The sequence below is a fragment of the Xiphophorus couchianus genome, chromosome 13 (assembly GCF_001444195.1).
Source record: "Xiphophorus couchianus chromosome 13, X_couchianus-1.0, whole genome shotgun sequence".
In the NCBI taxonomy this organism is placed as follows: Eukaryota; Metazoa; Chordata; class Actinopteri; order Cyprinodontiformes; family Poeciliidae; genus Xiphophorus; species Xiphophorus couchianus.
The window spans coordinates 11243661-11258193 of NC_040240.1; the positions used below are offsets into that span (position 1 = coordinate 11243661).

At 40.5% G+C, this 14533-nt stretch overlaps 1 protein-coding gene across 33 annotated transcripts in view; it reads right to left on the reverse strand.

The window, feature by feature from the left end:
• Positions 1-14533, reverse strand: part of clasp2 (cytoplasmic linker associated protein 2) — a 60260-nt gene that overhangs the window by 14745 nt on the left and 30982 nt on the right. For 5 of the 33 annotated variants that reach the window (XM_028035960.1, XM_028035950.1, XM_028035957.1 and 2 more), the window contains 17 exons: positions 14409-14486; positions 14090-14257; positions 12208-12248; positions 11697-11849; positions 10300-10323; positions 9982-9999; positions 9290-9391; positions 9074-9100; positions 7548-7574; positions 4752-4925; positions 4542-4586; positions 3516-3623; positions 1947-2009; positions 1274-1380; positions 1114-1137; positions 807-962; positions 25-116 (listed from right to left, as the gene is read on the reverse strand). In XM_028035960.1, the coding sequence (XP_027891761.1) occupies positions 25-116; positions 807-962; positions 1114-1137; positions 1274-1380; positions 1947-2009; positions 3516-3623; positions 4542-4586; positions 4752-4925; positions 7548-7574; positions 9074-9100; positions 9290-9391; positions 9982-9999; positions 10300-10323; positions 11697-11849; positions 12208-12248; positions 14090-14257; positions 14409-14486 (1407 nt within the window). The remainder of the gene's footprint in view (positions 1-24; positions 117-806; positions 963-1113; positions 1138-1273; positions 1381-1946; positions 2010-3515; positions 3624-4541; positions 4587-4751; positions 4926-7547; positions 7575-9073; positions 9101-9289; positions 9392-9981; positions 10000-10299; positions 10324-11696; positions 11850-12207; positions 12249-14089; positions 14258-14408; positions 14487-14533) is intronic. The other 28 variants (XM_028035964.1, XM_028035969.1, XM_028035968.1 and 25 more) reach the window with 22 other exon arrangements.

The window sequence follows — 14533 nt, forward strand, 5'->3', positions numbered from 1 at the left end:
AAACGTGTTTGTTCTGAGGCTGACCTGAGTGTGCGCTGGTTCTTAAGCAGAGCCTGCAGGCCCAAAAGTCCCTCCTTCCTCTCAGACCAGTTGGCACTGGCGCAGCGGTTGAGCACCTGGGAATCACAGCAAACACGAGGCAGGTTAAGATTCATCTCTCTCTGCAAGAAACAGCTGAAAGATTTGAAATTTTTTTGCTTTAGACTTTCTTCAATCCAAAATTCAACTTCCTACCTTTGTTTTTAATTAAAAAATACATACATGACAGAAAATATCTTAATATTTTTTTCTCATTTCAATCATTCCTTCTGTATGTAGACCTGAATACAAAGTTTATCACTTGTCAAAAAAGACAGTACTTATTAGGTGGGCTAAAATCACTCTGAACTATGGAAACCCATGGACAGAATTGGTGAAAAGAAATCCAGATTTTACAAAAAATTTAATATATATATATAAAAAAATTTTTTATTATTGTTCAGCCCTATAGTATTTGTATTGTAAAAAATACACTGTATCCAAAAAGGTAACCTTTAAATTTTTCCCATTAGCAACGTAACAACCTCAAATTGCTGCCGCCACCACCGAGTTGCACAACGCAAATGGTTTATTAAGGATTTTGTTAGTTTTCCACCACGCTGTTTGTGCAGAACAAAGTTTAGTTTTGGTTTTATGTGACCAGAGCGACTTTCACACATTAGCTGAGTCTCCTACTTGACTTGCAGCAAATTGAAAACAAAAATCACGCAAATCTTTGTGATGTCTGTCAAATTAAGTACAAATAAAATATTTCCCTCGGTGTCTACCTCAGCCACGTCTTCAGTTTGCCTCATGTAGGTGGGGATGACCCCTCCGTTCCTCGAGCTGTAGGATCTCTCCGAACAGACGCTGGATGCGTCGCTGTTGGCGTCGTCGTCAGAACACATGCTGTAGTTCTCGTACCGTCGCCGTGCCGGCTTCTTCTGCAAGACAGAAAGAACCAGTGAGCTTAAGGGGAGGGGGAGAGGCAGAAAATAAACACGACACATTCTAAAGGAGCACATCTAAGCAACAACAACAACAAAAACACACACACACGACACACACAGGTATGATCCAGGAGAGGAACCTGACCTTAGATCTCATGTCTCCCAACAGCTGACAGCATTAAACAGAGGTAGAAGCCGGGATTAGAGAACACGCAAACATGCACCCTAGGAGATGAAAGCTGCACATTCTTTGCAGAGTACTGGAGTGTGTCTCCATGCGAGGTTTCAGAGTTTATTGTACGTACCAGCGCATCTGCGAGGGCCTCCTCTACGTCGGAGCCAGTGTTGAGGACCCTCATGGCACTGACCGAAGAAGAAAGACGACTGGACTGGCTGATGCCAAAACCCGATCCTGTGGGCCAAGACAGTCGCAAAGAGAGGGAGGAGGGAAAATATGGAAAACCAAGCTGTTAATAAACCTTCAGGATAAAAGGAAAACGCTCTCTGTCCTCCATTCAGCCGGATCCACAGATGATCCTCTTCCTCACCAACATTCACACAACATCACATCCCGATTGTCAACCCTGGAAGTTAATGTGATGACTTGTTAGATGACACTGAACTTGCCACTGGGGGAAGAAAGGATGGCTTAAGAACACAAAGAGAGCATGTTGGCAATCCTGCAGAGAAGGGTCGAAGCTAAATTAAGAAAACAAATGGATAAAAAAAACGAAAACACAGAAAAATAGTTATCAACTGGCAACTGAACGGGCGGAAGCATGCGATTCCACTGGAGGGGGTTCAACATCCTAGAGCAGAACGTTAAAAAACCAAATTAAAATAATGATCGATGAGGCACGAACAAGCAGGACAAGATGGGTGGCGCTGTAAAGGACATCAAAGAAAAACGGCGAGAGAAGTTTGGCCAAGAAGGTGGGGTGGATGGAGGGCAAAGAAATAGATGTACTCAGCCTTCACCTGCAGCCCCAAAAGCATCAGGTGTGTGGAGCGCTCCAGTGGAGCGGGAGTAGCTCCGAGTTGCTGCAACCAAGATTAAAACACACACACACAGAGTTTAACAGCCGCTCACGCAAACACAAGAATCACACGCAGGAATGTGACAGTGAGGGCAGCGTGTGAACACGGAAAGAAAGTCAGCTAAAGAGCAACACTTATTGCAGCAGGCTCAGAGCAATGATTTATACTATAGTTATTCAATATGCCTCAACTGTTTCATATTATGAATGTATTTGATTTAGATATAAGATTTTATATGGAACACCAACAAAAAGTAGCTTAAAAAATAAGAAAAGTCTGAAAAAGTGTGTTGTGCATATGTCTTCAGCCAGTTGTCGGATAAGAAGTCATCTGATTTCCACATAAGAGTCATCTTGTAAATATTTTAATCTCAGTATAAATCCAGCTGCTCTGTGGAGGCGTCTGAGATTTTATAGAGAACATTAGTAAATAAACAGCAGAATGTGGTGAAATTTAAAGCAAGTTGGGTTATGAAACAAAATCCCAAGTTTTGACCGTCTCTCAGAGCTCTGTTCAGTTCACCATCTCAAACTGGGAAGATTTTGAGAGGGAGTACCAAGACATAGCAAGGAGAGCATTAATGAGAGAAGCAGCCAAGAGGCCCATAGTAATTCTGGAGGAGCTGCAGAGATCTGCAGCTCAGGTGGGAGGATCTGTTGGGGACTATTTGGTAGATAGAGCTACACAATGTGACAACACATTGTCCTGAGAGGCTGCAAAATACCTGGGAGGTTTATCTTCCAGTCTGATAATCTACGAGGAGCTGAGTCCAAATACATGCCACACTTTTCAGTTATTATTAGTAAAAATGTTAAAAGTTATTTTTTTCCACTCTTTGGTCATCCAGCACTTTTTGTTGGTCTGTCACGTAAAACCCCAATAAAATGCACTGAGGGTTTAGAGGTGGGTAATGTGAACTTCCAAGTTTTATCACAATATTTTATGGTACTATTACAATAAGTGACACTAAAAAAAACTGTTTTTATTTCTTTTATGTATCTACATGGCTTTGGCTGCATGACACAGCACAAACACAAATATTACTCTTGAAAAACAAACCATTTAGGACACCAGTCACAAGAAAGTGTGATTTGTATCACTAAAATCCACACACTAATTGCATTTAATCATATATTCTAATTATAGATTGTTAGTGATACACCATTAATAAACAGTGGAGAAAAACAGTACAAATAATCCAGATAATACGGACAGTTCAGGGTTTCTTAAACATTAACTGGAATTTATTGTGGCAACAATAAAGCCAACTGTTACGATAAGAGATTTATTACGATAATACAATTAATGTCCACCTATGGACACCTAATATACACCTATGTCTATTGAGGGTTTGAATGCAATGTAAAAAAAAAAGTATAAGAGGTGGGAAAATGTGTTGTAATGCGCATATATGCACAGGTTGAAACCTAAAGAACCTAAAGATCACGTCATGTCTGCAGACTCGCTCATCTTAATTCTCCCTGCACTTCGCCTCTTACTGCTACTCACCAAGAGGTGTGAAGGAGCGTATGGGGCTGGTGTCCCGGCTGCTCTCCCTGCTGGCCTCCCTGCTGCAGCCCTGACTCATACTGGGCCGAGGGATACGACTGCCTCGAGCTAACGCCACCCAAACGTACATCGCAGGACAGGAGAGGAGAAAGTGGAAGGGAGGAAAGTGGTTGTAAGAAGACAAAACGTACAGTGAAACGGATAACCAGAAGTCAGGAAATCCAAACACAAGACGTGAATAGGAGCAAAATAAGAAGAATGAAGGCATGAGACAGAAAAGAGAAAAGGTGACAAACATATCAAACAAGAAAAAACAATGAGCCAGGCTGACTGGTCCTTAGGAAGCATCTCAACACCAGCAGTCCTAACAATTTTAATACCGTCAAACTGTTAGATATGAAAAATATAATGCAGACCTATTTTCTGTTAATTGAAGACCAATCAGGATAATGTGACTGCTAATGCGTCACATTATCCTGCACACACCAGCCTCATGATGAAACATGGCTGTGGAGGCATCATGCTTTTTGCATCATGCAGGGGAGCTAATGGGAGGATCATGATGAGATGCATCTCTAAGGAGCAAAAAGCCTGCAGAACCCAGCAGCCTGACATTCTCAGAATTTATTCGTTTTCCCTCACTACACACAGATTAGAAAAAAGAAAAGAGGCATTCAAGGTGAATTTAGCAACTGAAGCAAGTGGGTGAGAGGATGAGCAATGCATGCTCATCTTTACTGTTCTGTTCATCTTCAGCAGCTACTCAGCCATCCCGGGGTAGTCGCCACCTAACATGATCCTTGTTACACAGCCACTGCTGATTAGTATGGACAGGAGGAAACATGTCCATCTGAATATGGCCGCCCATCACCACAACAAGCACAGCCATGGAGTCGGACAAATTAGAGAGAGGAGATCTACGAAGCTGAGGCAGGTGAATGGGGCTAGGATGGTGGATTTGAAGGTGATGAAGGAGCGATAGGGGGGGTGATTGAGGATGAGGAGAGGTCGGAGCTGGAGCCTTACCTCCTCTGCTGGCACCGTTGTAGTTTGAGCTAAAGCTAGAAGGAGCTAGAGGACGGAGGAAGCAATGGGAGGAGGAGAGAAGGAGACGGAAAATCAAGCAGAGTTGGTATTGATAAACAAAGCGTGTTTATTCATCTCCTTCATAAGCATGACACAGGAACACCAGAAGTCGTGGGTTTTACGGGCTCAGTCCAGCGGAGTCGTACTCACCGACGGAGAGCCGAGTGGGCGAGGAGTCCCTGGAGCAGCCCTGGCTGCGGGGGATACGGCTGCGCCTGTGTCCGTCCCCGGTGGCGCCGCCCAGCACCCGGTGAGCCCCAGAACTCATGGTGCTCAACGCCGTGGTGGTCAGCACGCGACCCGGAGAGCCGCTCCGACTGCCGGCTTCAGAGAGGGAGAAAGAGGAGGAGGAAGAGACACAAACAAGGAGAAGAAAGTCAGAGCGCTGTCCGTCCAACAAGAGGAACGTAGTGATGTCGCTAAAGACGACACGACATTTATAGACACTATCGCACTTTCAGTCCCAAGTGCAAAAACATTTAATCACCCTGTGCACCTTTGGCCACTCCAGGTGAAAATGTGCAAAAATCCCTAAAAATAAGTTCTCCTATTTTTGCAGTTGAAGAACTTGACACTTAAAATTAAAAAAAAAAATTAAGCCCATGTTTAGAAATAAATGTTTTCTAACAGTAGCACTTGTTACATCCAACAATTTACAGAATTGAAACCATTTTTATTTTATTCACTTATTTCATTCATTTGCTATTTTAAATGAACATGACACATGTTGATATAAACAAAAGTTTCAAATGAGAAAGAGCAGTTGGTTGAAAGAACAAAATCTCATATAGTCTACCCCTTTGCTCAATAGTGAATTGGCTACACTATAAGCAACTAAGCAACCATCTATACATCTATAAACACAAAACAGGCAACGTGTATAAAAATAATATTAAGCAAATAAGATATGTTGTCTTTGATACAACACTCTGGGTCAATATTATAACTTGATAGAATATTGTACTTTATTATTTTCTTAGAAGTAAAAATTGATCAAATCTCTTTGGTTTCTTTTTATACAAATTGTTCCACATATTTATTCCATGAACAGAAACCAAACGCTCAATTTGTTTAGTTGTGACTTTGTTTTTTTGTTGTTTTTTTAATCTCGGATCTTCTCAAATTATAAACCCCATCTCCTTTACTACATCTTTTCACACTTCATTCCCGAGATAATCAATGTCCAGGAACTTTTATGTTTTATTTCCTGACTTCCAGGTTTTATAAATATAAAGGCAGCTAGTTTTCAAAATGATAAAGACAAGAGGACATGCTGTTCAAGTAAAGCAGATGCCCATAACTGCAGTCAGAGCAATAATTCAAATACAGGAACAGGTCGATCTGGAGTGACTCTGACAGCGGGACAGTCAAAGATCCCTCTCTCTGTTTGTGCTGCAATCCAAATAAAATGTTATCAAAGACAACTGAAGACTTTTCTGATGTTTCCAGTGGGAGATTACTGCCGTAGAAGCTACATTTATCTTCAGGGTTTGTGTACATCTTTACCACGGGAGCCAATGAATGCACAGAATGCTGTAAAGATGATAGCCAACAACTTAAAATACGGTGTGTGTGTAATTAGATAACACAGCAGTGTTCGGTGTGACTGGAAAGAGGATTCCTGGGGTTGGCATGACGACAACCTACATTAAGTTAATATTGGAATGACACATTAGCACGGATTCATTCATATGGATAAATATATAACAGAGATTTGATAGTTTTTAAATTATGATATCAAATTTAGCTGAACTGTACTCCAAATATCTATTGAAATAGAAGATTTTTAACCATCATCAATACACTAATCTTATAATCTAATGTTCTCTTTCCCCTAGGGATCCTGTCTCCGAGTGCTAAGCCCACACAGTTTTTTACACTGCAAAAACAAAACTTTACCAAGTATTTTTAGTCTAGTTTCAATGGCAAATATCTTAGTTTTGTTTTATTTCAAGTTGATTAACTTACAAGTAACTTTTCAGCACAATATATTAGCTTGTTTTAAGTCAATAATTCCTTATTATTGATTTAAAAAAAGTGCCAATTATAAATGAAATGACTGACCAGAGGAAAAACATATTATATTATAAGTAATGGCAATACTGTCATTTTCCTGTTGCATTTCTTAGGAAATTTTACTACCCATATTATGTTTTATAATATGGGAAAAACGCCTTATTCCATTAATTTTTTCATTATTTAGGAATAAGCTCCTATATTCTGCTGAAAAGTTACTTCTACGTTAGTTTTGTCTTATTTCCAATGTACTGAGATATTTTGTGTTTTTGCAGTGTACTCTAGTGATTTGTTCTACCACAATCCTCAGGACAACAGTTGAGGTGTGAGATGTGAGTTTGGATTAAAAAGCTCCAGCGCTCTACATTATGCTGGACTACGACAGCTCTTCACGTTTGAACACAGGAATGCAGATCACTCTACCTCTGTGTGACAGATAAAAACTGATCTAAATCCACACACACACACCGTCAACATTGACCAACAAGCACCCAACTTAAACATATTAAAGACAAAACTATGCTTATATAAGCTACAAAGTATCACACTGTCTGGTTCTAATCAGGCGCCTTGTTGCAAAAAGTGACCAGTTATGTTTTTACTGCTTCTTTTATTTGCTTATAGTTATTAGACACACAAATATAAGTGAAAATAAAAAAAGCAACTGAAACTTTTGTAAATCCAAACACGAGAAGGTGCAAAAACTCGACGCTCCCAGAGCGAAGCGATTAGGATGAAAACTAAGCATCCGCAATCTGTAACTACAAATCCCAGCATGCCTTGGCCACAGTGCAGGGAGCTTTAAAGTGATCTGCCTAAGTGCAATATGGGTAAAAAGACAGAAGAGAGAAGTCAGGAGAACAAAGGAAACCAGACAGACTAGAATTAGGGAGTGAAGGAAGAAAAAAAACAGTAACGCTGTAGCCTTACCACCAACAGGGTTAGCAGACTGAGATCCTGAGACATTAAGCCCATTGGTTGAGAGAAGGGGGAGAGGGCAGAGGTAAGGAGGAAGGCGAAGGAAAAGCGGGTTAAATCAGATGAGTTATGGCTTAATGCAGAAGCGTCATGGGAGCGAGAAAGCAGAGTCAGATGGGAGCGCATCCTTGTGTTTCAAAGCAACAGTGAAGGTGACGCTTCGGCATGTTAGTCAAATCAAATTGCTAAAGCGAAAACAAGAGCACAGACGAACTGAACCAGCTGCAGATGGTTGACTGGGAAAAGCAGTGCATGTTTGGTCTACCTGTCACAATGAGGAAATAAAAATCTTTAAAAGAAAAGAAAAAAACACAGTCTTTCTCTCTCACACACATGGGGAACATCTTTAATAGCCATAAAATGAATCCTGGAATTCAGGGTTTAAAAGTCTGATGGGAAAACCTGAAAGTGGCTCTCCGTCTAAATGTTCAGTGTTCGACTGGTTAACTCAGCTACGCCACACATATCTCTGCGTGATTAGTTCAAGCAGCATTCACGCTGCTTGAACTATTCCATATAATTTATTGTATTGGGATTTTATGTGATTCACCAGAGGTCTGCAACCTTTAAGATCCAAAGAGACAGGTTTTCCCCTCAGTCTTCCTGTATAAAGCAGCTGCAAAATCTACCTGACCCTTCCCAAAATAAAACTCAAGTTTAATCTTACTTGCTAATTAGGGCTAAACAATATTCTGAAAACTTAATTCCATTCAGTGTTGTATTAACAACATTACGTGAGATAAGTAAACAAATACTTAACTAAACAGAGTCAATATCTCTCTACTTTATGTTGTGCAAACATAAAACCCAGATAGATCCAGCTCCTAGGAAATAAAATCATTTTATTGTTTCCATCTAATCGATATGGTTTTCTTGAAAGGTTTAAATGGGATTTAAAATTTGTCAAAAACGAGTCATTTTTGAAAATAATTTAAAATGATGATGAATAATTTTTAAAAAGCACACTAGATTCAGCCAAAATATAACAATCTGAACATGAAAAATATTCTTATTGTCATTTTCCTGTTGCAATTCTTAGCAGATGTTACTTGAAAGCGTTTTCATTACCTTTAAATATCAAAATATTGGTCAGGTCAAGAACTGACTTAAATTTTTTCACTTTTAATTGTGAAACAAAAGCAATTGTGGCCCACATGTACTTTTGACTTGTCAAAAAGTTTGGATACCACTGGTCCATCACTCCTAAATATATTGACGTTTGTGGTTGAAAGTGGACAAAATATGAAAAAAAGAGATATGAATACTTCTGTTGACATTAGCCAAAGCCTTGCTAAGGCTGCATAAAGCAACATATTCACCAAACCAACCTCAGTGATGAGACATGGCATGCAGGGGGAAATACAAACAATACTCTTTTTAATGAAACACCTTGATCAGAATGAGAGCAGCAGCAGGTGAGCCACCAATCCCACTGTGGGACACAAAGACAAGCACACTCCGACAAACAGATAGGATACCTGGCGTGCAATCGGATTCGTCGGAACCTGAAGGCACAAAAACATTAACATGGAGCTTATCGTTACCGTGACGGCAACAAATTGTGAAACTCCACAATCAAATCCTGAGAAAACAAGAATCCTGGCAAACGCCTTACGCACGCACACCCACGACGCCGAAGGTCAAAGGGAAAAGTATCTTCTGCCCAGAGAGGATGGGGTGGAAAAGTTACTTACGTTGCGACTGGGAGACCATCTTGGTGCGGCTGCGCCCTCGAGAGTCCACCTGGCTTGACACAGTGCTGGCGGTCGACAAGGGCTGCTTGGTACGAACTCGGCCTGCGTGTGAAGGAGGACGACAAACATTGACTTCCTGCCTAAAGCACACCGTCTGCAGCAGAACAAAGCCCAAAAGCAAAGGAGCGCCAGCAGCTGATGGGAAAGCATCTAACACTGAAAGTTGCTCTGTAAACATTCACAATCAGCCAGCTCCAGATGCAAACAGCAGGGATGGTTCAGCGGCAAATAAGAAAATAATCTAAAGCCACCAAATATCGCAAAGTAATTGGAGGATTTAATCAAGTAGGAGGCCTTTGCGCTGTACAATAATCAGTGGATTATTATGATTATAGTACTGATTATTTTTTTGTTAAAGCAGAAATTTAGTTGATAATTATTATTATTATTGAATTAATCTCACACTACTCTGTTAGTTTGCAATACTAAATGATAGAAGAGAAGAACTACAACATTAGCTTGAGCATTTGTATTTTTTTAAAATAATTATTTCAATCATTCTTCAACTATGGAAAATGCAGAAAAGAAAAAAAATTATATTATATTTCTGCAAATAACTGTTGGGATCTATAACTGGGTTTTCTAGCCTAGAACATTCCCAAACACCAACACAAATCTAACAGGAATCTTACCATTGTCTGATCTGGTCCCTACAGACAGACAAAAAGGGAGCAGGTTGTAAATACGTGGTTCCACCTTCTATAGTGTATCTCTATCATCACATGACTCAAAACACATCCTGTATGCCCTGACATAAAAATATCTGACTGAAGCAGATATTTGAATCAAATGCAAAATGGTTAGATTGATAGTTTAAGATTAAAATCATATAACTTCCATGTATACAAGATGGACAGCAGGGGGCGCTGTGGTCATAATAGTTTAAATAAGCCGGGATGAAGTGATTAAAGGAGAAAGCAAAGGGATGAAGCAGAGTGAGATGATCTTACCATCCGTTTTATCAGAGGCATCATCTTAAGTAGCAAAAAGAGCCAAAAAGCAGGAAAAGAAATAATAGCAGAAAAATATATAGACACAAACAAAAGAAATAAGGAACAAGAATTGGAAGAAAATTAGGATTTTAAACAAATGGTGTGGAAAGACAAGGAGCCAAAAATGACAAACATGGGAGGCAGAGAAGAGAAAGGCAGATACAGGAAAAAGAAAGAAGAAAGGAGCACAAAGTGCATTAGTAACATACCATTTGCTCAAAGAATCGTGCAGATGTTGGTTACAACAACAAGCTTCTCTTACGTGACAGAGCGACACAGAAAGTGCCGCATGAAGAAGAAAAAATTACGTTTTCCAAAAGTTTTCCTGTTTTAAAAAATAAAGCTGTGCATTTCTATTTGACTCACTGAAGTTAACATTTTCAAAGAAAACCTTAAACTCTAATTACAGAAGGCCAATCCCTGTCATCTTTGGACCTTGAGAAACTGAAAAGTATGTCCATTCCTCTTTTCTTAAAGTAGCTCAACCTCTGTCAGATTGGGTGGATGACGACAGAGAAGTGCAGCTTTCAATTTTTCTAACATATTTTGACATGGATTTAGGTATTGACTTTGACTGGGCCATTCTAGCAGTATTATACTACGCTATTCCACTGTAGCTGTGGTTGTATTGAAGTATTTGTATTGTAGGGATGATGTGTTCAAGATAATGTACAATGTCAGTCTTTCGCCACACCGTTATTTTGCCTCACCCAACTGGAAAACTCTTGCGCAGGTTTGCTGCGTCCCCTACATGTCTTGTGGTAAACATGGCCTCCATTTCCAATGATAACTCTTCTTGCCACTTCTCCATTGAGTGAATGATTAACAGTTTATAGATTCTTTCACCTGAACTGTGGATCTCTGCAGCCATTGGTTGTACTAGATTAAAGGATGAATCCAAATGCATGCCACACTTCTCAAACGCTTTAATTTCCCTTCCATTCCACAGCTGTGTGCTAGTTTGTGTCGGTCCATCACATAAAATCCCAATTAAAAAAACCCAGCAGATTGTTGTTGTAACGCAACAAAGTATGAACAAGTTCAAAGAGCATGACTATTTCTGCAAAAATACTGCAGGTGTACAAATTGAAACAAAGAAGTACGGAACATGCAGAACATCAACAGATCGACAGGTGGACGGGCAGGTGGGCAGGAGAGAAGAGGAGCAGAAGCGGTTCAAGCACCGAAGAGTGCGAGTCTGTGGCTTCATCCCTGAGAACTGATTTTATCTGAGCATCAACTTATCCCTGCACTGATCTGAGACGACTCCTTAGATGTCTGGCCATCTCGTTTCCTGCTGACCGACGGCCTGCTCTGTTTGATCTGTCGTCTAACTTGCCTGTCAGGGCTCTTACCCAGAGAGGAGTAGGAGTTGGGGGGCAGGCGGTTCGCTCCCCTGGTTTGTCCGACGTGCCGGTATTTAGCAACTGCTGCTGCGTTCACATCCACATCACTGCGGGAACGCTGCAGGGAGACTAAGGAAGCCCCGCCCCTTGAACCAGCAGGGACTGATGGGACAGCAGGAGCAGGGCAGGTGTGACGATGGGAAAGAAGGATGGAAGGTGACGGGACATACAGGAAAAACAAACAAAAAAAAAAAAACAACAACATCACAAACACATGCTGGCACTGTACTACACAACACAGAAAACATCCATACACATACACCAACATGTACATGTGTAACAATACAAAAATCACATGAGGTGGTGACTGTTCAGATGATGTAAATGGGAATGATGGGAAAAGATTTTGAAGGAAACATCTGCCTCTCTCCGTGTGTGTGATCTGAACTTCAGATTACGTGTTGAAGGAGGGTGCGGTGTGTGTGTTATCGGCCGCTCTGTCTGGGTGCGCTTGACTCACCTCGCCCCGGAGCGGCCGACCACTTGGAAGTCAGAGGACGGCTGATAAAAGAGGGAGAAAACTGGGTCATGACACAAACGCTCAGATAACCAACGTAACAACCTGTCAGAGTTCGCATCGCCTCCGAGCAGACGGCGTGAAATCAACTTTTGTTCCCCATCATTCTAAATGAAACTTTAAAGTATCCTGAACAATATCTGGAGAACCTTCTGAGCATCTAGATTTAGTATATCATCAAAACGTTACTTTAAGTGGTTTGTAAATGTAAAAAAAAAAGCCCTACATACGTATTTAATTTACACATTTCTCTTCATTATTATCCCAAACTACACCTATTTAGAGCACATTAGTACAAACTAAAATATTTTATACAATAATGAAAAAAGTTTTTAAACAGAGAAATGCTGTGTTCTGGTCTAAACAAGAAAAGAAATAAAACTACAAAAGATTACTTTTTTTGTGCCAAATTTAAACATTTTAACGGAAAGTTGAGTGGAAGGATAAAATTCTGGTAAAACATGGATAATCCCAACCTCTGTGAGATTGTGAAGGAAAAGCAGAATCAACAGTTTGGGGGAGATTCACAAGGTCTAAGCTGCCGCTGGAGTCAATGCCTTAAGAGTCACAACACATGACTGTGTCAGTCTTTGTGTTAAGCAACTTCTGCACCAGGGACAACGTCAGACATTTCTTGTCAGAGCCCAGCATAGAAGGACTGGACAAGCTATATCCAGATGCTGATAACATTTTTCAGCAGGCCTCCGAAATCGATCACACTCCTAAAAGTACTAACAATACTAACAACACCTGTAATGATCATCCGTTACTGACTGGCCAGCAAGTTCACCTGACCTTAATTCTATAGATTCTTTATGGGATATTGTCAGAAGGAGGATAGGATCCAACACTGCAGATGTTCTGAAGGCTGACATCAAATCAACCAAGGCTCACAGTCTCCATGATACACCGCACTGAGGCAGTAATTCATGCAAAAGGAGCCCCAACCAAGCATTAAGTGCACTTGCTGTACAGCACATGAACAAACATCTGAGTAAACTGACATTTCTGTGCTAAACGTCATTTGACTGGTTGACCGTGACAGTTTTATTTTACTGAAAAACTGAATGTGTGGGTTTAATTAGTAAGGATGCCGCAACTATCATAATAAACATGATTATATACAGCTCTGGAAAAAATTAAGAGACCACTTAAAATGATCAGTTACTCTGATTTTACTCTTTATAGAGGTAAATGTTTGAGTAAACCAAACATTGTTCTTTATTCTATGAACTACTGACATGTCTCCAAAGTTCTTAGCACAAATGTAACATTTATTTGCAGAAAATGAGAAAAAGATGCAGCGCTTTCAGACCTCAAATAATGCAAAGAAAACAAGTTCATATTCATTTAGAAACAACAATACTAATGTTTTAACTCAGAAATCATTTGGTGGAATAACTATGAGGTTTCCAGTGGGCTCTTCATTTTTTCCAGAGCTGAATATATAAAACATTTAGTTCTCTAATTGAATTAATGAGGTAAATAACCTTAAGTCTAAAGTTAAATACTACTGTTGGACAGGAGATGCTCTATGTGGTTTTACAACCACAGGTAGATGATGACAATAATATGTTCTTTTTTTTTTTAAAATGTATGTAATGGCATGCCCATTTAAATTCATTCACATATTCACGGGACAGAAAATCTCCCGAGCAGGGAGCGAATTAACAGGGAGGCTTTCCATAATGTTGGCTGAAAGATCAGAAATCGGATAAATCCCTTTCCTCCAAAATTACTTTAGTGCAAATGCTCGACTGCGGAGATTCAGCAAACTAAGAGCTCTAAAGTAAGAAACAGACGAGCAGCTCTCAACATTCATTACTTAAGGCTCTCTTGGGAAGAAGATGAGGAGCGGTCGCTCTGGGGAAGGGAGGCCACGCTGCCGGAACTCTTCAGACAGGACTGCAGCGTCTTCTGGTACGACGACTCCAAGGAGTTGTATAGAGCGTCGGCTTCACCTGGGAAGTGGTTCCTCAGGCCCCAGTAGGTCCTTTAAGAGACAAAAGTCGGGTGAGGAGGCAGAAAAACACCAAACAACAGAAGAGAGTAAAAAAAACAGATGGAAGAGAGAGATAAACAATAGAGAGGCAGAGTGATTGTAATGGCGTTTTCTGGAAAGGCTCTGCATCCGGGTGGCTTACTTCCGGGCCTCCACTCTGGCCTCCGAGTCGGCATCTCGAAGTCCCTTTTTGATGCTTTCCACCAAAACTGCAGTGTGTCTGGGGCAAAAGAAATGAAAAGCCATAAAAAAAAAAAACAGAAGGAG